Raw genomic sequence first — 25,395 nt, forward strand, 5'->3', positions numbered from 1 at the left:
GCAATTGGCCCCTGTCGGCTGGCGTCGCACGCAAGAGCACGCGGGAGGACCCGGGAAAAGGAAGTGCGAGGGCACTGGAAAGGCAAAAAGGGTGCCACAACTTCCGGACCCCGGACCCCAGCTTGAAGGCAGAGGCAACTACAAATCCCAGCACCGCCCGCGGCCTAGGAGCCCAGCCCCCGACGAACTACAGCTCCCGATAGGCATCGCGGCAGCGCCTACGGCGCTCAGAGGGGACGTAGTGACGTAGATAGTTACCATGGAGTTGCTCTGAGTAACCCCAAGGTAGTGGGACGCGGAGGCTGCAGGGGAAGCAACTGTTGGTGAGTTGGACAGAAAAACAGGAAACCTGCTCTAGGGGTTGAGAACTCTATGGAGAGGGGAGGGGCACACAGAAGGACTAAGAGCTTCCTTTCTCGGGGACCTGAGATCTCCCTCCTTACCCCTTTCGCAGTGAACAAGACACAAACCCATATGGGGTAGACGGGGGCGGGGAGGGAAGGGAAGCCTGAGATACATACCAAGACAGACTTGGGGGTGCTTAAAAACCTCCCCCATCACAAAGATGGGACCCCCTAATACTACTGTCTCCAATCCCTGACACATCCTGGGAGATCTGAAACGCCTTCAGACAAGGGGTTGGTTTTCCTCCGGTCGACTGAGACCCTCTTCAAGACATGGGAGTAGGATTAGAGTAAATCAGTCCCTAATTCTGAAGATGTAGGAAACTTTCTGGGGCTTGAACTGCCCCTTTCCTTCCAAGCAGGGTAGAGCCTCCTCTTCAGAGAGTCAGCAGGATCTTCCCATACATACTTATTAGGGGTCCTGTCCTTAAATTACTTCTCTCTACACAGCCTCCGTGGTCTGCTTCTCCAAGTTCTGCAGTTAGAGATTCATTCCTTTTACAGTCTTCATGATAGATTTGTTACAGCTTACCCAGGGTCTTCACATCCAGTCTTTCTTTTGAGCTTTGTGAGTCCAAGGATATTTATCCCCATTTCACAGATTGGAAAACTGAAACCTAGAGAGGAGCAGTGACTTGCCAGAGGCCACAGACCAAGTCAGTGACAGCTAGGACTAGACCCCACTTTGCCAACTTCCAGCCAAGTCCCTAGCTTGAGCCTACAACTTCTCTAGCTTAAGGAGTTGTTCAAAGTAGTAAATTAAACTGCCCCAGGGAAAGGAAACTTGTATAGTCTACACTGGGTTATTTACACTTCAGCCTCAATGGGTTTCAGATCCTTCCTTGAAAGTTTAAATGGGGAAAGGGCACTTGAGAGACTAAGGACAATGGGAATCAGATTAACTAAGCAAGAAGTAAAGAGTCTGACTGACACAGCACCCATGTCTGATGCTGCCATGATTAGTTAGCTTCTGGCTGGCTCCTAGCTGGCCCTGATTGGTCCACTTACTGTCTTAAAGCTCCCCCATGCTTGGTCCTAGGCCCCCTTCCCACCTCACTCTAGATTTTCTTCTTGGATATTCTCATCCACATCCACAACTTCATTTAGCACCTATATGCAAATGTATGCAAGTGTGTATCTCCATCCCCACCCAGCCCTCATCTACAGGCTCTCCAGATCTATGAGGATGAGTCAAAAATTATCTGCACTCTGGCTGTAGAATTTACGGAAGTTTTAATATAACCAGAGTGGGGATAATTTTTGACTCACCCTCATATGTAACCAACTGCATCTTCAACATCTCCTTCAGGATATCTCAAAGACATTCAAACTCAACATGTCTGCAGCTGAATTCGTAATCTCTATGTTCTCCAAGCCTGAATCTCTTCCGGTGTTTTCACCTCTATCCACTATTAAGGAAGTCAAAAAAACCCAGGAATTATCTTTAATACCTCCTCCATTTCCCATCCATCATAAAATCCTGTCAGTTTTACTACTAAATATCTTTTCTCTAGTCCTAGCTACCATCACATCCTTCCTGCCTTCCCTCTCAGCCATTTTGCATACTGCAACCAGAGTAATCCTTCAAAATGCAAATCTTATATTGTTCACTTCCCCCACAACACCCACAATTAAAAATATACCTTGGCCATGCAACCAAATAAATTGATTAAATTAAAATAATAATAATAATAAATATATACATATACCTTGGCCTTCCTATTGCTCTTAGCAACAAGCAACATCTCAGCTTTGCTCCTGCCCACCTGTCCAGCCTCCAGTCTGACCACACATTTCCCTCCTGTTCTCCCTCCAGTTATATGGCCTTCTTTAAGGTCTTCAACATTTCCAAGTAACCAGTCACCATAGAGCCTTTGCACATGCTGTTTTTTCTTCCTGGAATGTTCTTTTCCCTCTGCCATAGTTAATTTGTACTTACCCTTCAAATTTCTCTCAATCACTTTTTTCTTTTCTTTTTTTTTTTTTGGCCAAGGCGCGTGGCATGAGGGATCTTTTTTTTTTTATAAATGTATTTATTTATTTATTTTATTGGCTGTGTTGGGTCTTTTTTGCTGTGCGCAGGCTTTCTTTTTAGTTGCGGTGAGTGGGCGCTACTCTTCATTGTGGTGCGCGGGCTCCTCATTGCCGTGGCTTTTCTTGTTGCAGAGCACGGGCTCTAGGCGTGTGGGCTTCAGTAGTTGCAGCACATGGGCTCAATAGTTGTGGCTCACGGGCTTTAAAGCGCAGGCTCAATAGTTGTGGCGCACGGACTTAGTTGCTCCACGGCATGTGGGATCTTCCTGGAGCAGGGATCGAACCCATGTCCCCTGCATTGGCAGGCGGATTCTCAACCACTGCACCACCTAGGAAGCCCGTCAGGAGGGATCTTGGTCCCCCCACCAGGGATGGTACCTGCACCTCCTGCATTGGAGGGGCAGAGTCTTAACCACTGGACTGCCAGGGAAGTCCCTCTCAATCACTTCTTTAGGAATATCTCCCCTGACAGCCCAGACCAGCTCAGATCCCTCAGTTATAGCAACCTCACGTCCCTCTCTTTCTACTGTTATTCACTGTTGCAGTGTTTAACATATCGTTAAGTACCTACTACTTGCCACCACTGTAGGGCTACAACCATGAGAAAAACATGGGTTCTGCGCTGGTGGAGTTTATGTACACACAGATAGTAAGGAGGTAATCCTAGTGTTACAAGTGCTACCAAGGGTAAATATAGGGTGTTATTGGAGTCCAGAAGAGAAGTCGCACATCCAGACTTGGGCATGAGGGTAAGCTCCTCGAAAAAAGGGAAACCAGAACTGAGTTATTAAGAATTAGCAAGGCAAAAAGAAGAAGAAGTTGTACTCCAAGCAGAGAAAGCTGGATGTACAGAAGCCCAGAGGCAGGTGCAGGGAACTTACTCCAACTAGTTGCATTTGGCTGGGCTGCAGAATTGGAGGTGAGGATAAGAGATGGGGAGTAGAGAGATGGGCAGGAACCAGGGGAATTTGGGGCCTCCCTTTAACACCTGAAAATATAACTTCCCAGAATACACTGGATTATTTGGCAGACTTTTCATGAGTCTTTGATTTTTCTTCCACCTGTAGCCCATAAATAGAAATCCTCACTAGGCCAGGCCATTGAATCTCCTATCAGATCTCTTCATCTGAATATTCCTCAAAGCTGCCTGGGCCATCATGTTGCTACTTACCTGAGAGAGGGAAGGGACAGGCTATCAACAAATCAAATTCCAATTGTTACTAGTTTCCAAAAACTGAAAACAAATTTCCATCATCAACTTGGGATTGGTTAAATGAAGTTAAGTTAAAGTAGGGTACACACAAATTTTATGGAACACTCTGTAGCTATTATAAGGGGTAAGAAAGTCTACAACAATTTGAAAAGAAAAAAATAGGTTTACAAAGGAATGGACAGTATGTGTGTACTTTAAAATATACATAATTTTGTTATATATGTCTTCTAGGAGGTTATATTCCCAAACTGTAAATCATGAGCGTTCTTAGAGAGATGGAGAGTCACACTTTTAGTTTCTATTTGATGTACTTCTATATGTTGTTTGACTTTATTCAGCTATCATGTTAACTTTTAAAATTAAAAAGAACAGTAAATGATATTTCCTATTGGGAGAAGAAAAACTCCAAAACAGAGCAGGTATGCCCCTAGCACTGTCATTCATCAAGTCACTCAGCATAGACAAATGAGGAAGGTCTGACTAGCTCCCGGTCATGAGGCTGAATAGCAGCTGGGAAAGACTGACTCCAAAAACTAGCCACTAGAGCAAGTAAGGCAACCTCAAGGCTTGTCAGTTCTCCCCAGCAGTCAGGCTCACTATGTGACGCCTTGAAGATATCATTCATTTATTCCTTCGCTGCTTCTTTCATTTTTCCATTTATCCATTTGTCCATCAAGCCTTTAGTGAATACCCAGGCTCGCTGCGGGGTATTGGTGGGAAGAGAGAAAGAAGTCTGACCTCTGTCTCTGCCCTCAAGCTTACAGAGAGGGAACAGGAAGTAGGTTATAAACAAATGAGTACAGAGAGTACAACTAGTTCAATTTACTGAACACCTACAGGACATACAACAGCTCTAAAGATAGAGTTTGTCTCCATTTTACAGATGAGGAAACAGGCTGTGATGAAATTTTATTTAAAGTACAGTGGGGGCATGTATCAGTTAGCTATTGCTGTATAACAAACCATACAAAAACATGGTGCCTTAAAACAATAAGCATTTATTATTGCTTCCAAGTCTCTGAGTCAGCCATGTGTTTCTTCTCGTCTTGGCTGGACTCATTCATGTGTTTGCAGTCATGCGTGGGTTGGGTGACTCTCCTGATCTTGACTTGGAGTAGGCTGGCTATAGGCTAGTCTAGGATGGCCTCACCTGGAATCACTGGCTCTTTTTCTTGTATCTCACCTACACGTTTCTCATATCCCTCCAGAAGGCTAGCCATGTTCTCTTGGCACTGGCAAAGAGCACAAGCGCAAGTTACCTCCTTAAGCTTCTATTTGCTTCATGTTTACCAACATCCTGTTGGCCAAAGCAAGTCGCGTGGCTGAACCCAGCATCACAGTGGATGGAACTATACAGTTAGAGGGCAAAAGAGATGGATACAGGGGAGACCATGATAGGGTTCATCAAGGGAATCAATCTAATACAGGACACAGTGATCAATTTTATCTGAAAAGAAAGTCTTCATCAAAGAGGGTACCCTAGAGCTGAGTACTGAAACGTGAGCGTATTCACTAAGTAGGCAACTATTTCTCAGAACTGGATATAGGCTGGTTTGCCACAATCAATAGGAACCCAGCAGGCCTTCCTGTGCACTTGACAGATAGGGTTCTATTATTTGTGTCTTGGCTTCATTCCTTCTGGTCAGGCATAGGGCAGCAGGCACTCAACAAACGTTTGAAGAACTGAATTAAATATCTCGTTGTGAATGAGGTGTAGACCGAAACAGCTGAACCTCGCAGCCAATTGTTAGAAAGTGCGGCTTAGCATCAACACCCCCTCAAACAGAAATCCTTGTATTCGGCAGTTTCTCATTCATTCCTCCCACAAACATTTCCCGAGTGCCCTCTGTAAACCAGGTTCTGTGTTCCATGTTGAATAAGACACAATACTAGCTCACAGCCTGGGCTGTTTAAATGGAGAAGACGAATAACCCTGTCCAATGGGCAAATTTATCCAACTACTTGGGGCTCCATTTTTAATACTAACTCATCCAGAAAAATGCATCAGGAGCTGGTGCTACACAAAATCAGAAGTCCTTTGGAACTGCACTGAGGTTCTCTGATGGTAGGAGACTAATGATAAAAATCCGCCCTTAAATATTTTAAGCTAAAATCCATGTCCTGTAGTGCTGAACTCTGGGGTCCCAACCCAGGAATCACTTTGAGAAAAGTATCCAGTCTTTCTCAGAAGCATCAAACTTGTTGTGCCTTCCCAAATGGGATGTGTCTAGGTGAGAACACAAGCCAGCTTCCTTTATTTCTACAAAAGAATAATGTGTTCTTTGTCCTGTCTCTAGATTTGATATCTAAAGATTCAGGTCTCCCCAGTCAACAACCCATGCCCATCAGGCCAGTCTCACACTTGACAGAGAATTCAGCTGTGAAGTGACTCAAGCTGGCACATCCCCAAAGCTCAGTTGAGGCTGCTGCTTTTTGAGAGGAAGACTTTCACTCTGCGTTCCTCTAAACCTGTTAAACTCTATCCTTCATATGTTAAGTCACCAAAAAACGAATTTACCTAGCCTATATTAAGCTTAAACTGAATTACAAGCTATCAGGTCCGTGGTTTTTAAGAGAAATTCCATTTTAAGAAAATTTGTGAATTTCATTGTCCCTGGATACAAATTGTTGCTTTGAATTGAATGATGAGAACCACATATACTAAGGTTTCCCCTTTTGCTTTAGCTGCCAGGAATTTCAGGGATAAGTAGCGGCAGTTTCCTAATTCCCTGGTACATCTCTCTCTCTTCCTTTATTCTGACTTCTAATCTTTCTCTTCCATGTTTTCATTTTCTGCATCTGTACTGTCCAGTATGGTAGCCTCTAGTCACATGTGGCTATTAAGCACTTGACAGGTAGCTTGTCCCAGCTGGGATGTGCTATAAGTGTAAAGTATCTCAATTTTTTAATATCAATTATATGTTGAATATTTTGGATATATTGGGTTAAATAAAATATATTAAGCTTAACTTCAGTTGTTTCTTTTGACTTTTCTTTTTATGGCTACTAGAAAATTTTAAATTACATATGTGAAAACAAAAACTATACACGTGGCTTGCATTTGTGACGTTCATTATATTTGTCGGACAGCTCTGTTCTACAGATCATCCTGTTTTATGAGTGTGTTATTACCATAAAATACCTCAAATCCTTTTGGAAAGCAAGTGAAGTAGTAAATGCAAAGGAGGTGACAGCAGTGGATGAAGTGAGAAGGGGAGGTTGACTGGGACGTGTACTTGTCAGTCTGTCTTTTGTGTCACATACAAAACCCCTCGTAAAGTGTGTCAGCTCTCCTCTTCCCAGGTGAGTGGTGTTCTCATGGCTCTGCCCAGTCTCCAAAAATTCTCAGCTTTATTTGAGCTAACAAATTGGAAAGGATCTGATAAGACAATTCACACCACATTGTAGATGACTGATAACACTGTGTTCACCCCTCTCAGGGGGTATTTCCATTTTAACAGGGAACAATCCCTGAACCCAAAGGAATGAATCCCTAATGGTGGAGTTTCAGGCATCAATGACAGGTAAGAGTGAGGCAGACTCTGGTTTTATGTGTATTTATGTTTATATATGTATGACTACATTCAGGATGTAGCTGAAAGTAGGGTCTTTGGATGAAAAGATACTGGGGCCGACAGACAAGCTGAGCAGAGAAGGTAGCAAATCTCCGTCTGGGTCAGACTGCAAAGGGCTGTCAGACACCAGATCCAGTGCAGGTCCTCAGGGGTTTGTTAAGCAATAGGATAGCCCAGTTGATGTCACCAGAGGATAGGTATCAAGACAGCGTCCATGGTAACTACTGTGGAGTAGCAGAAAGGGCCTCGGAGTCAGATTCAGGAGACTGTGACTGCGGTCCACAGCTGACTCACTGGCTTAACTCTGGGCAAGTGCTTTCACCCTGGGGGTCTCAGTTTCTTTGTCTGAAAAGTAGACATGGGTGTTATAACTATCAATGAACTCTAAGGGATGTGACGGTGCTTGGAGAAACAGGAAATGCCCCACAAATGCAAGGAATCACGATTGGAAGTAGAAATGCAGCCACGCAAACCTGGAGTAGTGGGGGTACATAGCAGGGGTGGAGAGCTATGGGGAAATCTGAGGGCCCAACACCAGTCCCTTCTCTGTCCTCCCAGGCTGATCCCGGATTCCCAGGGCCCATGCTTACACCTGACAAATGATGGCCTGAGCTATGAACAAACGGGACTTTATGAACACTTCGGTGCAAGAGCCCCCTCTTGACTACTCCTTCCGAAGCATCCACGTGACCCAAGGTCAGCCCCCAGAGCACAGCATTCCACTCACCATGGCAGCAGGCTGGGTGTGGTCCCTAGGGAGAAACCAGTCTTCTACTAAAAAGCCTAAAGAGATTCTTCCCATTAGGATATGGGATTTTTGTTGTTATTTTTGGGAGGAGTATTGGGTAGGGAGGTGGGAGTGGAAGAGTTTGACCTTTTTAAAAATTAGCAGCAAATCTGAAAGGAACCAGGGGGCTTTCAGGGTAACTGATGATCTTCAAAAGAAGCCAGGCTACAGCAGGAAAGTCAGGTGGAAGAAAACTGGGGAGCCAGTCTATCGGCCAATAGTTTCATTCTCCACTTTTTACCTGGAGAGAAGAGACTAATGAAAGGAAAACACAGGCTGCTACGGAGTCCCAGCCAACCGGCAGAACCCACTCTCCACTGTCTGAGGACACAAGCCTGTTCTGATCACTGGTAAAACATGCAAGGTCCTGTTATTAACAAATGGGCATGTTTCCAGGTTACATATTTATTGACAAATTTTATATTCATTCCAGTCATATCCAAGTTTATTCCATCATCACCCACACTTACTGCAAGTTCCAGCACTGCCCACACTCATTCCCATTTTATCAATGTGTAAATGGGCAGCTAGTACCTCTCAGGAAAGGACAGAGGGAGGCTCTCATGGAGATCATATTCTCAAGGGAATATGCTTCTTCGCAGGGAAGTTCTGCTGTCTTTGTTATCTGCGCTCATAAACACATCAGTACTTCTACCCTCAGAACACAGGTTGGCATCAACATATCCTAGACCCATTATCTGGCTTTGGTTGTCTCTCTTAGGCAATCGGCAGCCACCTTTAAGTTCAGGAAGCAGGGAACAGTTCTCAAGGGTACTGGATACTACTTGGGTTTAGGTTTAGGGTACTTGGGTTGACATCAGCCACAACAGTAACTCCATCTGTTCCCTCACAGCACACACCCACTTGCCAGTGCTCTTCCTTTATTATGCACAGTATCACTTGTGACTGATGCAGTCCATGTTTCACAGGGTTTTAGCTGCAATAATGGCTACGTACAAGACAGCTGAGCTGACAGGGAAAGAAGTGAAGTGTGGTTCCTACCTACCCTGGGAATTCCTAGCTCTGAGTGGGGAGATGTAGCTTTGCTCTCTATGGTGTCCTCAGAATGAGGGGAGATACAAGTTACTATGACCAAGGATAACTGCACAGCACAAAACATAACCTGTAGAGACACCCTGTCTTTCATTCAATAGTTAAATATTGAGCACTATTATTAAGCACTTCTATATATCTGTGTGTGCGCAGCTCTACACACATATGCCAGGCATAGTGCTCCTTGCTGAGTGGGGAGGGGAGAAGGAGGTACATCTAAGCCCCAAAAGGCCAGCCTCTTCATGTTCCCCAGAGCATGTGGTGCATTTACTTAAAATTGGGGTTAGAGAACAGGGTAGAGTTTGGGGGTACTTGGTATGCTACTTCCTGAATTAATCAATATATGGATCATAGAATCTGAAATGGCAGTGACTTTAGAAGGCATCCATTCTACTACCTCCAACCCATAGTCCTCTAACTGCTCACAAACCCACAGTTAAGGGAGGCCCATACCACACACCTACCAGCTCTTCCACTACAGGGTGACGAATGACACAAGGAAGTTCTTCACATCAAACTAACTCCTGCCCTCTGGGGACACGTGGGAAAAGCTGCATGGCAACCCTTCAGAGATATGAAGACAGAATTATGTTTTCCCCAGATCTTCGTGGGGCTAGACAACCTCCAGTTCTCTGAGTGTTGATATTTTTGGTCCAGTTTCCAGTTCTGCCTTTGCCTGCTCCGAACAGGGCAGCTTTGACTGGTCCTTAGGCAATGCAGTGCCCTGACAGAGTCTGAGGAGAGCCGTAACTACACACCGTCCTCCACCCACTATAACAGCAACCCCAGGCAGCCTCAAGTTTTAGGCAGTGTCATCCCCAGTGGCTGCCCTGCGCTAGGGATCGGCCATGCCTGGTGGCATTCCCCAAGCGGCTGCTTCATCAGCCTGGAGGCCAGTCCATTCTGATTTTAACTTGTACTCATCTGTCATTTCATTTCCGGGCTCACAGTCAGGGGAGGTGCGGATGGGGGTCAGGATCAGGAGTTTATTCATGAGCGGGGGTGCTCTGCTCCAGGACCCTCCTGCCACCGCCCCCCAGCCTCGGGCCCCAACTGCGGGTTCTACTCACTCCAGGACTGAGACCAAGAGCCATCTGGTGGATGCCTCCAGACCTGCAGCTGAGGAGAAGTTGTTCAAGATGGGTGGGGGTGGAAGAGAAGCATGTCCAATGAGAGCTGAGGGGAGGGTGAAGACAGGCTGATGAGATCAGAAAATAGTAAATACCTCCTTCCTGGGAGGCAGCTTTAGACAAGTGAATAAAGGCATAGGGGCAGCAGGACACATCTAGTCACCTCAGCCAGAGCTGGCGTGTGGTTCTGGCTCTGCCACTGACAGACTGTGACCTTGGGCAGGGCCCATCCTCTCCCCGGACCTTATTTGTCAAAAAAAGAAGGGAAGGGGTCCATACAAATGGGTTCTAAGATTGCTCTTAAAAAAAAGAAAAGAAAAGAAATCACTCTATTGCGTATTCTCCTCCTCAGCCAAACTTCCTGAGGGTGCTATTTACACCACCTGCTCACACTTCCTTCCCTTCCATTTGGTCTCAAACTCACTCCAGTCTAGCTTCTGTCCCCAGGCCCTCGCCATTTCACTGAAACAGCCCTCCACACGGTCACCAGAGACTTCTGAGTTGCCAAAATTACTGTTCAGTTTACCTCCCTGAAACTCACTCCAATAGACGACGGACTCCCTGAGCATCTTTAAAACTATCCTCTCCTGGTTCTCCCTGCCCTGCCCTGATGATTCATTAACTTCTTTAATGGCACCCCTCCCCTCTCCCTCCTCTCCTCTCTCTACCCTCACTCTGCTTGAAGAATCTCATCTATTTCTCTAACGTGTATACACTCTATGCTAATGATTCTCAAGTCTGTATCTCCTGAGCTTTAGACCTTCACATCCAACTGCTCACTTGGCTTCTCCTCTTTCTAGAACTATAGGAACCTCAGACACGCCAAGGCCAAGCCTGAACTCTTCACCTTCCCAACCGTGCATTTCCTTTTCTTAATGCCGTATCAGTTCATAGGACTGGCATCTCCCCAGTCATCAAGAAATTGGGCAACACCCTTGAATTTTTTTTTTTTTTTGGCCGTGCTATGCAGCACGTAGGATCTTAGTTCCCCAACCAGGGACTGGACCCGGGCCCCCTGCATTGGGAGTGCAGAGTCTTAACAAATGGACCACCAGGGAAGTCCCAACACTCTTGAATATTCTTCTACCCTTGCATCTAGTCAGCCATCAGGTCATGCTGATTGTATGTCCCTCTCATCCCTGCTTAGATGACTGAAAGAGCCAAATTGGTCTTCCAGTCCCACCCACTTCCTAAAATCCATGCTCCACACTAAAGCTGCAGAGTGATCTTTCTGAAATGAAACATTTGAATTACCTCCTTTGCTTTCAACCCTCCAGTGGCTTCCCATCTCCTACAGGATAAAGGCTAAGACACTCAGCCTGGGTTTCCAGGCCCCTTGTCTCCTTTCTCTGCTCGCCCCCTGGTATGGCACGAGCATATGCGCCCCTGCTGTTCCGCACCTCTGCACCTCTGCTCACGCTCACCTCACGCTTTCCACCCTTCTTTGCCTGGTTAATGTCTCCTGACCCACTGAGAGATCCAGCCCAGGCTTCACCTGCCCTGAGCTCCCAGACTGGGTTAGGAGACCCTCTTCTGTGCTTCTACAACTTAAACAGAATTGAGCATACTATACTGACCGTTCGTCCTCATCTTGCCCATATGAGCTCCTCCCAGGCGCAGACATCTGCTTCAGCCCTGCTCTGTTACTCATACAGAGCTTCTCTCTTATTTTGTTCACCACTGTATACCCAGTACCCGGCACATAGTAGTTCTCGATATTAATGAAAGAGGAAGAGGACATTAAGAGTGTGTGACACTGAAGTGAATTCTATAGGCTCTATCAGTGGATAATTCTGGATTTTGTGCTTCAACATCTTGGCTCAAGTCCAACACCTCTAGTTCTTGGTTTCCTCATCTATAAAATCCGCCTCCCTCCAATTCCCACCCAGGGGTGGTACACAGAGGACCCAATGATACAACAGATGTGAGAGAAGCATGTGACCCAAACCCAGAGTTTGGGATGGGAAGTCTTTGACCCTTAATCCAAGCTCACTTTGACTACTGGGGCCTGTGGAACAGTGGATAGAGTTGCACTAGACACAAGCTTGGTGTTATGGCCCTGCCAGCTCCTCTAGCTACAGATCCTCCCAGCTCTGTCCCTTCCCACCCCTCAGAGCAAGAAAAGCAAAGGTGACATACCCAAAGCTCGCTCTGTCCCCACAGATCTGTTAAGCGAGGAGCCACGGAAAGGGCTACGACCACTAAGGCACGCGAAGTCGGGGAAGTCAATGACCCAGTCACTGTGGCTGAACAACAATGTCCTCAATGACCTGAGGGACTTCAACCATGTGGTTTCACAGCTGCTGGAGCATCCGGAGAACCTGGCCTGGATTGACCTGTCCTTCAATGACCTGACTTCCATTGACCCTGTGAGTCCAGCCCCCAGCCTCTCCACCTCCCACATGTCATCAAGGAAGTAATGAGGCAGCATGGTGCTCTGCACAGCACATGGCTGTGGGCTCAGACCAAGAGAGGTTCAAGTCCTAATTTGCCTCTTACTGACTTTGTGAACTTGGGCAAGGTCCTCATCTTTCAAAATCTCGGCCTCCCTGTCAGAAAAATAGGGATAATATGCCAGCGTTACAAACATTTAATGAAGACTAAATGCAACTGTATGAAAAGCAACCAGCACATAGCAAGCCTGCACGTGGGAGGCCAAAGTAAAATCATAGCTTACTACTGGGCACCCCCTGTGCTTTGCGCCGAGTTCTTTTGTAGGGCTAAGTGCTAAAAGTACAGCAGGTACTTTTCATGGGCGCAGGCTAAATTTTAAGAAACATACAAAACTATCTGTGTTTTCATTCCAGGATCTGTGTTACAGGGGAAAGAGTATGACTTGGAAACTGTTCCCCAGGTGCAGTGATCTCAATTTAACTACTCTTTTAAAAGCTCTTATGTACCTAGCATGATGCTGTCCCCTGTCCCCTGCTGTGACAGAACCTTAGAACACCAAAGCTGGAATAGTCTTCAGTGAAGGGACAGCTAAGGCTCAGGGAGAGGCAGGTGAGCCCAGGCTCCTGGCAAGTCAGTGGCAGTGGTAGGACCCAGGCCCATACATCCTGCCCCTAAGATCACAGTGCTGTGTCAGTGTGGTGCCCTGGTCGGTACCCCTTCAAAGGTAAATGAAAGTAGGTTGAAGTCAATCTAGCATGACTGTGGGTGTGACACGTTGTTCCCCAAACTCTTCCTTCTCTGCCCACAAGTCAGTCCTGAGCACAGATACAGGGCTCTGTCCAGTCTAGCTTCCGGTTTCCTTCCCCAACAGGTCCTGACAACTTTCTTCAACCTGAGTGTCCTCTATCTCCATGGCAACAGCATCCAGCGCCTTGGAGAGGTGAACAAGCTAGCTGTCCTCCCTCGGCTCCGGAGCCTGACACTCCATGGGAACCCCATAGAGGAAGAGAAGGGGTATAGGTAAGTGCCCTGCCCTGGAGGTGGCCTCCAGCTGGGCTCCCATGAGGGAAAGGAGGACGGTTAGAGTTAGAAACCTAACACTATCCTTCTGCTATGCCTGGACCAGGGAAGGGAGCAGAGGGCTCTAGGCATTTCTGTCAGTCAGGATAAATTCAGTCTCCCCCAAACTCTACTCAAGTCCCTCAGTCCCTCCATTCCTTGCAGCCAGGGCAGACAGGAGCGACTGGTGGAGGGGGAAAGGGGTTCTAGAAGGGGGGCTGGCCCCCAGCCCAAGTCTTCCCCACAGGCAATATGTGCTGTGCACCCTGCCCCGTATCACCACACTCGACTTCAGTGGGGTCACCAAGGCAGACCGCACGACAGCTGAAGTGTGGAAACGCGTGAACATCAAACCCAAGAAGGTCCGGATCAAGCACAAGGCACCCTGAGGTTCCCGGGACCCCAGCCGTCCTAAAGGCCTGAGGCTGCTCCGTTTGGTTTGACAATAAATGAGCTGTTCAGCACATCAGAAGTCCCTTATGCCATGTAAAGATGCCCCCAACTCAGGAGACTGCCAGTGGCTCTGGTCTTACTTCACTGTAACAAGGAGAAAATGGAATGAAAGGCCTGCTGGCCTTGAACACAGGAGACCTGGGCTGACTGCATGGCCTTGGGAAACTTACCTAACCTGTCTGGGCCCTTTTTCACTCTTTAGCTCAGATATCCTGAGGTTAGAGTTGCTTCACAGAGCACGAAGGTTCTGTGGAGATGCCTCAGAGGCCTCCATGACAAGGGGCCAAGAAGATGGGCTGTGACCTCTGAACACCCCCCCCCCACTTTAATGAGATCAGAATAGTTCCATTCTCATATTTTATGTGTCATGATTCTGTTTAAGATTTCATTTGATAAAAAGAATCTTCTGCTTGAAACTGTGTCTGCTGATTCTGTGTCAGGTGCTCTTGGTCTGCCTGCATACTTCCACCCCCTCACTGGGCTCCTTGGTAATTCCACTGAGCCCGAGGCAATGCCCGCAACAGTGACAGCTGCCTCAGATTCAAGTTTGTTCAGCTTTGACTGTTCCCATCACTGGAGGAGGAACAAGCACAGTCTTATCCAATCTGAGGTTAGCGCAGGCCACGTCTCAGCGAAGACCTGGGAAGCCTGAACCTTTATCTCCTGGATTCCTTTCAGTGCCCCTAGAAGGTGCCCCCCGCCCCCCCCCCCCACCCTGCCGCTCACAGACTTAAGCAGCCAGGAGGAAGTAGTAGGATGGTGGGCAGGACAGAGGGGCTGGAACCAGCACACAGATGGATACACTTTCTTTATCGAGAGTGACAAACCAAAACAAAACCAAAAAACCGCAAACATGTAAAAACCCAGGGTGCTAGAAATACGAACTCAATTCGTTCAAATTCAAGCTCATCCAGACCCTGGTCACAAGCCCTCGTGAGGTGCATGTGAGCACCAAGTCAGGGAGAGGGAGATAGGAGTGAAGCCAAGAAAAGGGTGGGCAGGGGGCCCTAAGAGACCCCCTAGTCATCACCCTCACACTGGCAGCTCCACCTTCCCACTGACGGTGAAGACCTCCTAGGTCCTATCCCTGTGACCCCCCAACCCCACCCCTGGCCAGGGCTTCGAAGGCCAGTCCCAGATGGTTCTACCCTCCCTTGCTCCATCCTCACTCGCTCAGGCTTCTTGCCTCACTCTTCTCCTCCTCCTCCACTTTCTTCTGTGATTAGTAGCAGGTTAGGATGCTGTATAAGCCGCAGTGAGGCTGGGGGCCAGGGGAGGCAGGGTGGAGACGGAGTGGAGAGAGGAGAAGAAGAGCTGTCCAGGGACCCCCTCTCTTCATGGGATCCCAAACTGTACAACCAGCTCCTCTTTTGCGTCCACACGGATCTGAGAAAGTGCACTGTAGGCATAAGCAGCGATCCTGGAGACCTGGGACAGAGGGGCCGGGGGAGAGGCACAGAGACACAAGTGAGACGGGAGATCCGGGAGCGGGGGCAGGGGGATCGGATGGCCAGAGAGGAGGGGATGATGGGGGACAGGGAGCCAAAGAGAAAGGCAGGGATGGGAAAGAAAGAAGGGAAGAACAAAGGACAGAAAAAGAGTGAAGGTTGAAGAGAGGGGATGGGGAGGAGAGAAAAAGTAAGAGTGAGGTGGGAGTGAGCAGGGCCACAGGCTACCAGGCTCCCTGACTCCACTTCCCTACCTCCTCTGAGGTGGAGAGGGCGAACCCTCTGCCCCGCTGCCCGCTGGGTGGGGGCGGGGCAAGGGGCGGCTCACCTGCTGCAAGTCGGAGAAGGGGACGGGCTCGCTGGCCAGCACTTGGTAAGGCTGGCTGGTGAGAGACGGCAGCGGCGGCAGCTTCTTCCAATGGGTCAGGCTGCTGCTCAGCACAGCCAGGCGGGTGCTGGCCAAGAGGGAGAGGGAAGGGAAGGGCGGGGACGGGCGGTCAGTCCACAGGCGGCCCAGCCAGCCCAGGCAAGCCCCACTCTCTCAGAACAGAGGGGCAGGTGACAGGGGCCACAGCTCAGCACAGACCCACTCCGAGCCCAGCTCCTTTAGCCTCCACACCCTTGAGTGTCATGGGGCAAACTGGGTCAACATGACCACCTCCTAAGACACCCCAGGGACTTAGGGCCACCCTCCTGGGCCACACCCAAGCGAGGAGCCTGGCCTGGGGCCCAGGCTCCAAAGCTGCATCAGAGGGACGGGAAGGGAGGGCCCCGGACGGCCAGGCGCTCACCTGTACTGCCTCGCCCGGTCCATGTACTCATGCTGCTCCATGCCCTGCGAGTCGGCAGCAGACACATCAATGATGTTGCTTTGGGGAGAAGAGGTAGAGAGGACGTGACAGGTGCTTCCGAGACGGACAAACAAGACTCACTGCTGGGTGCCAACTCCAGGGCTATCTGACACCCGTGTCCCTGCCTGCCCACGGGAGCAGGGCTGAGCCCACAGGCACCTCTTCCCACTGACCCTGTCCCATCCCCCACATCCTGGGCCTGGCCCCCCATCCCGGTCTTTAACATGGATGGAGGAGCTCTGCCCCAGGCCCAGTCCCGTGATGCCCACCTGGCTGTCTTGGCGAGGATGGAGGAGAGCAATGCCTGCTCATCAGTGCGAGCGGAAGGCAGGCTGTGATAGTTGGGCTCGGCTCCATTGAGGGCTTTGGTGGGTGGGCTGCTAGGGTCCAGCAGCAGCTTCCGCTCCTCTCGGTCCTAGGAGAGGCCACGGGGGAGACATCAGCCCCGAGGCCCTTAGTCCAACCCACCTTTAGTGGGCTCTCCTCTCAGCCCAGCTTTGACCTTTAAGCACCAAAAATATTTTCATTAGGAAGATCCCAAGTGCCCAACTATATGGAGTGATAGCTCTAAGACTCAGATCCTGCCTGCCCTTGGGAGCTAAGCTGAGCTGGTGGTCTAGGATGAATTATAGTGGAACCAAGCAGTCTTAGAGACGCTGAAAAGATGGACAGAGGCACAGAGCAGGTACTTAGTAACAGCCCTGCAGCTTCAGAAGATAGTCCAGCACCCAGTGGAGAAAGGATATTGGAGGCCAGAAGCCAGAGGAAGTGGAAAATACCAAAACAGTGGGGTCTAGAGGGGAAACTGATACAAGTTAGGAGCCCAAGAATGGCCCTCCTGCTCCCCGAGACCAAATCCTCCCCAGCAAGGCTGTCTGCTCCTAGGATGGAGAGGCCCTGTGAGGCCAGACAAGGCCCTAGGCCCCAAGGGAAAGCAAGTCCAGCCTCTCAATGGCCATTCCTCATATTATCTCAGGACAGGAGTCCCAGCTGCAGGCTCTGGGTCCCACAGTCCAAGTGTCCCTTCTTGAGGGCAGGTCCCTTCTACTCTCAGGTGATCACCCTCTTCTCCTCTGATGCTCTCTTTGCATGGAACTCCCAGAACCAAACGTGGTGCTCCGGGTGTATCCTTACCTGAACAATGGAGCTGTTCCCTCCCTTGCCAAGCCACCACACCTCTGTGAATGTGGTTTCATTAGTTTCAGCATCCCTGTTTCTGCTAGCCTGTGCTAATCACCACAACCCCCAGAAGTGACCTGAGACCAAACCAAGTCTCTCTGCTCCTGTATAATTCTATGTGTTATTTCTCCTTGTCTTGTTTTGGTCCCTTGTTCTAATCTCCTGCAGTCTTTCTGAATACGACCCTGCCTTGAACTCATTAGCTGCAAATCCCTGCTGGCTTTGTGTCAGCTGCAAACTGGATAAGTGGACATGCTGAGTACCTATCCAAGGCATAAAGAACAAGGGTACCCAGTACAAAAGCAGGGACAAGGGGCCATCCTGGCTAAAGGTGACTCACCAGCCCTCAGTGCCAGACCACGGAACTACTTAGTGTTCTGTCTCAGGCCTATTTCAGTTCCTACCACAGACTTTCATACTTGCAGGCTCCCAGCTCCCCTGCCCACAACTCTGCAACTCTCCTTACAGAGGAAACTTCCTCCTGCCCTGCCTGCCCCACCCTAGGCAGGGCCTGCCTTTTCACATTACTATTCTATCTCAAGCCTAGGTTGCCCATGTCCTCAGTTCCCAACAGCACGAGACAGAAGCTGTGGGCTTCTGCCTCATCAGCTCCCAACTCAACATCCCCTGACCCCCTAAAACACAAGCTAAGTATTAGAGGGCTAGAAAGACAAAATGTTTGCCAAAGATTAAACTATCTCTAAGGAAAGCCAGCTCCATAATGAAGCCTCAGTTTGCTTCTTATATGTCCATCCTTTCCGCAGCCCCACTTCAGACAGATCCGCCTGCAGGATAATGGGTTCTTCAAGAACAAGGCTGTTTTCTTGAGACCTAAACTCCTGGAAGAGGCCATGCTACCACCATTAGAGTGGACAAATAACATCACCCCACCCCTAAAAGGGTGAGTGGACCATGGGGGAGGTTTTCACACAAAGGTTTGTCCTAGAGTCAATGTCAACCTGGGAGTCAGAGTTCCACTGTCTAACATATAGACACGTATGTGGCCTGTGACGAGCCACCTGGTCTGTGGGCGCAGCTAGAAGACACAGCTTGGCCCAACAGATAAAGACATGACTTGGCATCAAAACACCTTGCCTGTGGCACTTCTCAGCTTTGTAACCTTGACGAAATCACTTAGCCTCTCTGAACTTTTTCTTCATCTTCAAATAGACATAACTGGTACCTATGTGACAGATCTCTGACATGAGTCAAGTGAGATAACTGTAAAAGGTCTCTGAAAACTGTAACGTGTTGTACATTTCTTTTTATTATTATAACAGAGGGTCCAACATGAGAGTGAGAGAGGGGCCTCCCCAAGACCTAAAAGGAGACAGGGAATGGTTATGGCTTGTAGACCAGGTAAGCAGACCTTCAGTACGTGAGGCCTCAAATCACCCAGGACTCATCAAGCACTGTCTCTGGGGGTTAGAAACAGAAGTAAAAGCCAATCACGGGGAAGGTGGAAACTCAGAAGAGCAGCAATTCCAGCTAGAGGCTGGTATCTTTTCTTATAGAGTTAGCCCTTGACTCATTCCCTGCAAGAGTCCATATTATGCTTTAATGGACAATTTCCCATTAGGCCACAGCTTTCCCAGTGGGCAGGGATCTTGTCCCCTATTTCTATCAGGCAGGAGTTACATGTGAGGTAGTGGCCAAATGGCATGCCTAACATAAGGCATAGAAATGAGTATATGTTCACTGCATATTTGGAGACTTAATGAGGCTCAGGGGCCACCCATGCCTCCCATACAAATGACATTTTCCCAAGCTTAAGTCCCTGACCGGAAATAGATTCACGTGAGTCATTAGGGAAAGACCTACTTCCCACCTACCAGTGATATAATCCATTTCTGTGACCATCTACTCCATGACACTGTGAGCTACTTGCTGAAACCTTTCTACAGTTTTTGTGTCTATGTGTGTTGAAATGTAGAATCCAGGCTTAGAGGCAAACAAAAAGGCAAGTGGCCAACAACTTGAGACTTCACCCTTGAAAAGGTCTCCCCCTCCTCAAGGGAGGTCAGGCACGCAGAGCAGGGATTAAAGTGTGGCAAGAAGTGAGAATACACCAAGGGAAAGAGGTAGATTTTAAAACCGTACAGGCCTCCCCAGCCTAATCCTTTCTGCAAAGGGATCAGATCTACAGCCAAATTCCCAGGACAGACATCCCTCTAGCTAGAGGAACTCTTAGGCCCCAGGCAGGGACTGCACTGAGGCAGGCCAAACTGAGCTCCTCATCCCGTCTCTCTTCCCCCGCCCAATCTAGCTAAAGCTAAACCCTATTGTTGCTTTCCAACTTTCCACACGTCCTCACTGTGTCTATTAAATCCTTCACGGATCAACTCAAATGACACCAACTTCCAGAGGCCTCCTCTGACCCCAGACCAGCAGTGACCTTCCTTCTTCAACCCCAGGGATCTGGAGTATACACAGGTTCCTGATTCATATCAGGACAATCTAACTCAGAGCCTCAGCTTACCCACCTCTACAATGTATTCACAAAGTCCGCTAACACAAGCACAGAGAAGGCAGAGGAAGCTGGAAAGGGAGTGCTTCCCCAAGACCTAGGCTGAGGATCCTTGAAGTTGTAAAGGTCTGAAGGTAGGGAAAGACAGAAGTGGAGGAGGCGAGCGGGATAAGCGGCTGCCTGCACAACCCAACGCAGGGGCTGTGCAGAAAGAACCAGGGCTTTAAAAGGGGTAGCAGCCCGGCCCGGCGTCCCCTCTGTAATCTGTCCCCTCCGGGCCTCCGTACTCGGTGAGCCCTGCAGTCCGGCGGACCCTCTTCTGCAGGCTTTTCTCTGGGTCCCTCGCCCCAGGATCTCAGCCCTCGTTCCCGAGCCCCGCCCGCGACGGCCGCACCTGGTCCGAGTCCTCGTTCTCGCTGCTGTAGCAGCACCCCATGGCGGGGGTCGGGCCGGGCGCTCAGGCCGCGCCGAGGAGGGACGGCGTCCGTCAGGAGCCCTTCCGGTCACATGACCCGCGCCTGCATCCAGCAAGTAACCACCGCCCCCGCGCCTACTCCTTCCCAGAGCAGTTTAGCTGCGGCGGCAGCCGCCGGCACCCCGGCTTCCGGCCCCGCCCCTACCGCGTGATCATAGCCAACCAATGGGAAGGCACACCTTGCGTGACAGGCCGTGAGACACGTGATGCGAGGAAAGGGAGGGGCGGATCACATGGCTTCAGTCTTTTCCCGGTCTCAGCTGGAGACTTACACTGCCCGGTATGGAGGCGCGTGTGTGAAGTGTATTATATGTTCCCATGGCCGCCAGGCTACCTCTGTGGGCCAGTGAGTGAATTTATGCCAGTTGCGGTCATGAAATACTCTCCTAAATGCCATTACAGGGGCGAGTGGGATCCAGGCCTTATGCTCCAAGAGTGCGCAGTGTGCGCACACACCCATCGGCCCAGTTGCCTGGCGCCAAGCCTGGGGACATACAGAGGTTGTGGCACCCAACCTGGACTGGGGATCTGAGACTTACTGGAAGAAGGGACCTTAGACCTTCATCAGACTGAAATGGAGTGGACCTCAGTCATGGTGGAGGAGACAGAGGCCACCTCATTGATCTCCTTGCCCTCAGGCATTTCTCTTCAATCCTGCCTTTTTACAGCAGTCGTAGTAATTTAACACACAAAGCTCACAATCATTGCTCTTCTTAGAACTATCCTACATCTTCCCTTGGACTCTGAAAACAAGTCCAAGTCTGTCATGCAAGATCTTGCAGAGCCTGACATCCACTCCAGGCCCAGGGTAGTGGAGAATGGGTAGGGGGAATGCCTCACCAACCACAGGGAAATACTTAGTTTCCTGATCGACTTCCTGGACTTTGCACATATGGCCTGGCACACTGTCTCCCCACCTGGTCTGCCTGCCAAAAGTCCCTGGCTTCATGGAGCAAGCTTTCTAGTGATCATGTTATACTGTAGTCTCTGTTCCTGTGTCAGTCTCTTCTACCAAAGATGGAGTTCCTGGGGACAGAGAGGTGATCTGACTCTCCTCTGTGACTCAAAACTTGGCACTTGCGTACAATTTGGAATTACTGAGTAACTTACAGCCTCCCCATCACCTTGGCTCACAGCATACCCTATGTCCTGAACCAAAGGGTTGGAGAAGAGGTCACCAAACCCAGTAGCTCTATTACCCCTCAAATCCAGACCCTGGAGTTCTGTAAGTTCTTTGAGGGCTCCTGAAGGGTAGGAGGCAGCTCCACCTTGTCCCTGGGGCTGGTAACTTGAACTGCAGGTCTCAGGTGACAACTGCAGCCTCAGCATCAATAATTGAAAGCAAGTCCAGCCTGCCTCAAGGTTCTTCCCCACCCCCAAGGACTCCCCCTCCTGTCCTATGCTCTGATCTCCCCCAGGCAGGAGCTTCCAGCCCAGGTAAGCAGGGCCCTTGAGTGTGGGTTCCCAAGCACAGCAGTTCAGATTCACCATTACTTACCTACCTATTCACCCCATTCGTACACCCCTACTTTAATTTTTAAAGGCCTTGGCAGTGTCAGATAGTCCAGGATATGGGAGAAGACAGGGCACTTATCCCCCACATGGGGTCCAGGGGGCAGGGGAGAAGAGGCTGAGTTGGAGGAAAGTGTGTGCTGTGTGTACATGTGAATGTGATTGTTAAGGGAATTCTGAGAGAGAACAGAGGAGGGGCATGCAGGGGAGGGGAGATAGGACTGGGGAATAAATATACAATCAAGGACTCTTCCCCCCAAGGAAATGCTGACAGAGGGAGAGTCCTAGGATGGTAAGGATATCTCATCCTAACATGTTATAGTTTTGATTGCCTTTTTCTGAGGCAGAGAAGTGACAGTGAAGGGGTTCCTGACTACAAAATTGTGCTCTTTTGTTACCCAGTAATGGGTCAGAGACCAAGCAGGCAGTGGGTAAGGTGGGAGGAGAACTTAGCAAGGAACTGGTGAAAGGGGTCCTGAAGAAGGGTGAGTACAGACGTGTGGGAGAACGGGTGGAGGGAGCAAGGTGAAGATGAACCAGGGTCCAGAAGTAGGAAGAGATGGTTTGGGATTGGGTGCTGAACTTAGACAGCATGGAGTCCTTGAAAGTACATGGGCTTGGAATCAGACCAGCCTGGACTCAAATCTTAGCTCTTCTGTGTGACACTGGACAAAAGACTTAGCCTTTCTGAGCCATGATGTGTGAATACAGGAATAATCGCTACTGGTAAGGGCTGCACAAATGACAGGCAGATGACATGTGTGGGTTTCCCGCCGTTCCTCCACCCCACGGCACAGGTGGGGACCATGTCCCCTGCCATCGCACTGGCCTTCCTGCCACTGGTGGTGACATTGCTGGTGAGGTACCGGCACTACTTCCGACTACTGGTACGCACGGTCTTGCTCCGGAGCCTCCGAGACTGCCTGTCAGGGATGCGGATTGAGGAGCGGGCCTTCAGCTATGTGCTCACCCATGCCCTGCCTGGGGACCCTGGTCATATCCTCACCACCCTGGACCACTGGAGCAGCCGCTGCGAGTACCTGAGCCACATGGGGCCTGTCAAAGGTCAGTGTTCCCTATCCTTCTGCTCCAGGAATCACCTCCAAGATGGTGAAGGAAGATCTGGGATCTGCCACTGCCTTCCTAGGTGAATTGGGCAGATTCTTGATCTTCCATGGGTATCTTTTTTCTCCTCTGGAAATGAGGGGGCTGGGCAAAGTTATTCATTCATTCGCCACCCCTTTTGTAGCAGGGATATGCTAGGTGCCGGAGGAGAAGGAGGTAGAGGCCACAGGGATGAATCAGCCACAAAGGCTGGCCTCAAAGGGGGAATAATACAGGGGAATAACCATCTTAGCCCACAACCCATACCCTTGTAATTATCTGTGTCTGAGTCTTTCTCCCCAACCATGGAGGCTCCCCCATCCCATTCAGGGTAGCTGTCTGCCTGGACTGTCTGAGTCCCAGCTCCCAGCACATGTGTTTTCAGAGTCTTATTTAAGAAATTCATCTAATTCAATGGTTAGGAAGATATTCAATGAACAAAACAAGAGAGAATGAAACCAGGTCTAGTAAAGATCTCTCAGGAGCCTGGGTGATGGTCTCTCAGAAGCCTGATGGTTGTCTCTTCATGGGCCCTCCTGGAGGAAGCAACATTTGAACTGAGCCTAGAGGGATTGCTTCGAGTTGGCCGAGTAGTTGTGGATAGAGGTGGGGAAGGACAAAGCCAGCTACATGTCTAAATGTTGCGTGAAGGAATGAGCCAGCATGGTTGACTTTAGGCACAGTTGTTCCAGACAGCCGTGGTAGGAAGAATTGAGAGCTGAAACTGGAAAGGTAGGATAGGTTCAGGTCCAAGAAAGCTCTGAATGTCAGGCTGAGGATCCCATGTTCAATCCCAAAGGCCTTTAGGATCACAGGAACCAGGGAGCAATAGGATCAGATTTGTTAAAAAGATTCCTAGTGGTTGGTATGAAGGAGGCACACTTGGAGGGGCAGGGAGACCAGTGGGGCTGCTAGGACTGTAATTCAAGAAAGAAATGCGACCCTAGCTGGTTGGGGGTTGCAGTGAGGCAAGTGGGCATTTGAGACCCCTTTCTATGAGGGCCCCTGCATCCACCTCCCCCAACAGGTCAGATCCTGATGCGGCTGGTGGAGGAGAAGACCCCTGCTTGTGCACTGGAGCTGGGCACCTACTGCGGGTACTCCACACTGCTTATTGCCTGTGCCCTGCCCCCTGGGGGTCGCCTTCTTACTGTGGAGCGGGATCCACGCACAGCAGCAGTGGCAGAAAAACTCATCCGCCTGGCTGGCTTCGACGAGCACACGGTCAGCCCCCACCTCCCCAACCCTGGTCTCTTTCCTGCCACCTTTGGCCTTGCCCTAGCCAGCTTCTCCCGTACGGCAATCCCACCTAGGAAAAAGAAACCGCTCCACTTAGGGAACTGTGACCCTGGAGAGTGTATGAGTGCTTGTCCTCCTGTTCCAAGTCCATGGCACACACCTGCTGCTGGATGACAAAGAAGTAGTTAAGAGGAAAGTCTCTGGAGACCAGCAAATCTGGGTCCAAACCATAGTCTGCCTCTTGTTAGCTATGTGATCTTGGACAAAGCACTTGTCCTCTGAATCTCAGCTTCTTCAGTGGCAGAATGGAAATCACAATGCTGATCCTGACTTCTTGGGTTCTGAGGCCAGAGGAAATAAGAGAACATGCATGGGGATCTAGGCCAGGGCCTGGCACAAAATCAGCCAGATCCTCGTGGGGTCTGGTGTGGGAGAACAATCCCTCCCACCCTCACCTCCAGCTCCTCCCACCCCCACAGGTGGAGCTCATCGTGGGTAGATCAGAGGAGGTGATCCCATGCTTAAGAACCCAGTACCAGCTGAGCCGAGCTGACCTGGTGCTCCTGGCACACCGGCCCCGATGTTACCTGCGGGACCTGCAGCTGCTGGAGGCCCATGCCCTGCTGCCAGTTGGTGCCACTGTGTTAGCTGACCACGTGCTGTTCCCTGGTGCACCGCGCTTCCTGCAGTACGCCAAGAGCTGTGGCCGCTACCGCTGCCGCCTCCACCACACTGGCCTCCCTGACTTCCCTGCCATCAAAGACGGCATAGCCCAGCTCACCTATGCAGGGCCTGGCTGAGGTCCAGGCTCAGGGGTACTTACTGCTGCCTCCCCCTACCCCCACGCAAGCAAGGACCTCAGAATATCCCCTCCCCTCTCCGCTTGTGGACTGTCACATGCTGGGCTTAGGGCTACGGAGGCTCTCCTCCCACCTCTGTCCCACTCTGGCTCTGCACTAACCCAAGGCATCAAGTTCTGTCAGGCTGTTTGATCCCACTGGTCCCCCTCCTTCCAATC

The 25,395-nt window shown here is 49.9% G+C and overlaps 4 protein-coding genes across 4 annotated transcripts in view; 2 read left to right on the top strand and 2 right to left on the bottom strand.

The window, feature by feature from the left end:
• NUMA1 (nuclear mitotic apparatus protein 1) overlaps nucleotides 1–15,916 on the bottom strand; it is an 84,755-nt gene extending 68,839 nt beyond the window's left edge. Inside the window, exon 1 of the mRNA XM_057747507.1 lies at nucleotides 15,879–15,916. The gene's annotated coding sequence lies outside the window, so the exon portion shown is untranslated. The remainder of the gene's footprint in view (nucleotides 1–15,878) is intronic.
• On the top strand, nucleotides 174–14,503 carry LRRC51 (leucine rich repeat containing 51). Its single transcript, XM_057747554.1, has 6 exons — nucleotides 174–323; nucleotides 7,092–7,175; nucleotides 7,785–7,922; nucleotides 12,360–12,565; nucleotides 13,462–13,610; nucleotides 13,897–14,503. The coding sequence occupies exons 3-6, from the start codon at nucleotides 7,841–7,843 to the stop codon at nucleotides 14,036–14,038; spliced, it is 579 nt and encodes a 192-aa protein (XP_057603537.1). The 5' UTR covers nucleotides 174–323; nucleotides 7,092–7,175; nucleotides 7,785–7,840; the 3' UTR covers nucleotides 14,039–14,503.
• LAMTOR1 (late endosomal/lysosomal adaptor, MAPK and MTOR activator 1) lies at nucleotides 14,894–20,641 on the bottom strand. Its single transcript, XM_057747541.1, has 5 exons — nucleotides 20,442–20,641; nucleotides 16,671–16,816; nucleotides 16,342–16,419; nucleotides 15,879–16,005; nucleotides 14,894–15,530 (listed from the first exon to the last, which is right to left on the bottom strand). Exons 1-5 carry the CDS (start codon nucleotides 20,481–20,483, stop codon nucleotides 15,438–15,440), a joined length of 486 nt encoding a protein of 161 aa, XP_057603524.1. The 5' UTR covers nucleotides 20,484–20,641; the 3' UTR covers nucleotides 14,894–15,437.
• A 136-nt stretch (nucleotides 20,642–20,777) lies between these two features.
• On the top strand, nucleotides 20,778–25,206 carry TOMT (transmembrane O-methyltransferase). The gene is made up of 4 exons (XM_057747553.1): nucleotides 20,778–20,802; nucleotides 22,832–23,099; nucleotides 24,166–24,362; nucleotides 24,857–25,206. Exons 2-4 carry the CDS (start codon nucleotides 22,841–22,843, stop codon nucleotides 25,175–25,177), a joined length of 777 nt encoding a protein of 258 aa, XP_057603536.1. The 5' UTR covers nucleotides 20,778–20,802; nucleotides 22,832–22,840; the 3' UTR covers nucleotides 25,178–25,206.
• The last annotated feature ends 189 nt before the right edge of the window (nucleotides 25,207–25,395 follow it).

This window comes from Hippopotamus amphibius, chromosome 9 (assembly GCF_030028045.1).
Source record: "Hippopotamus amphibius kiboko isolate mHipAmp2 chromosome 9, mHipAmp2.hap2, whole genome shotgun sequence".
NCBI lineage: Eukaryota > Metazoa > Chordata > Mammalia > Artiodactyla > Hippopotamidae > Hippopotamus > Hippopotamus amphibius.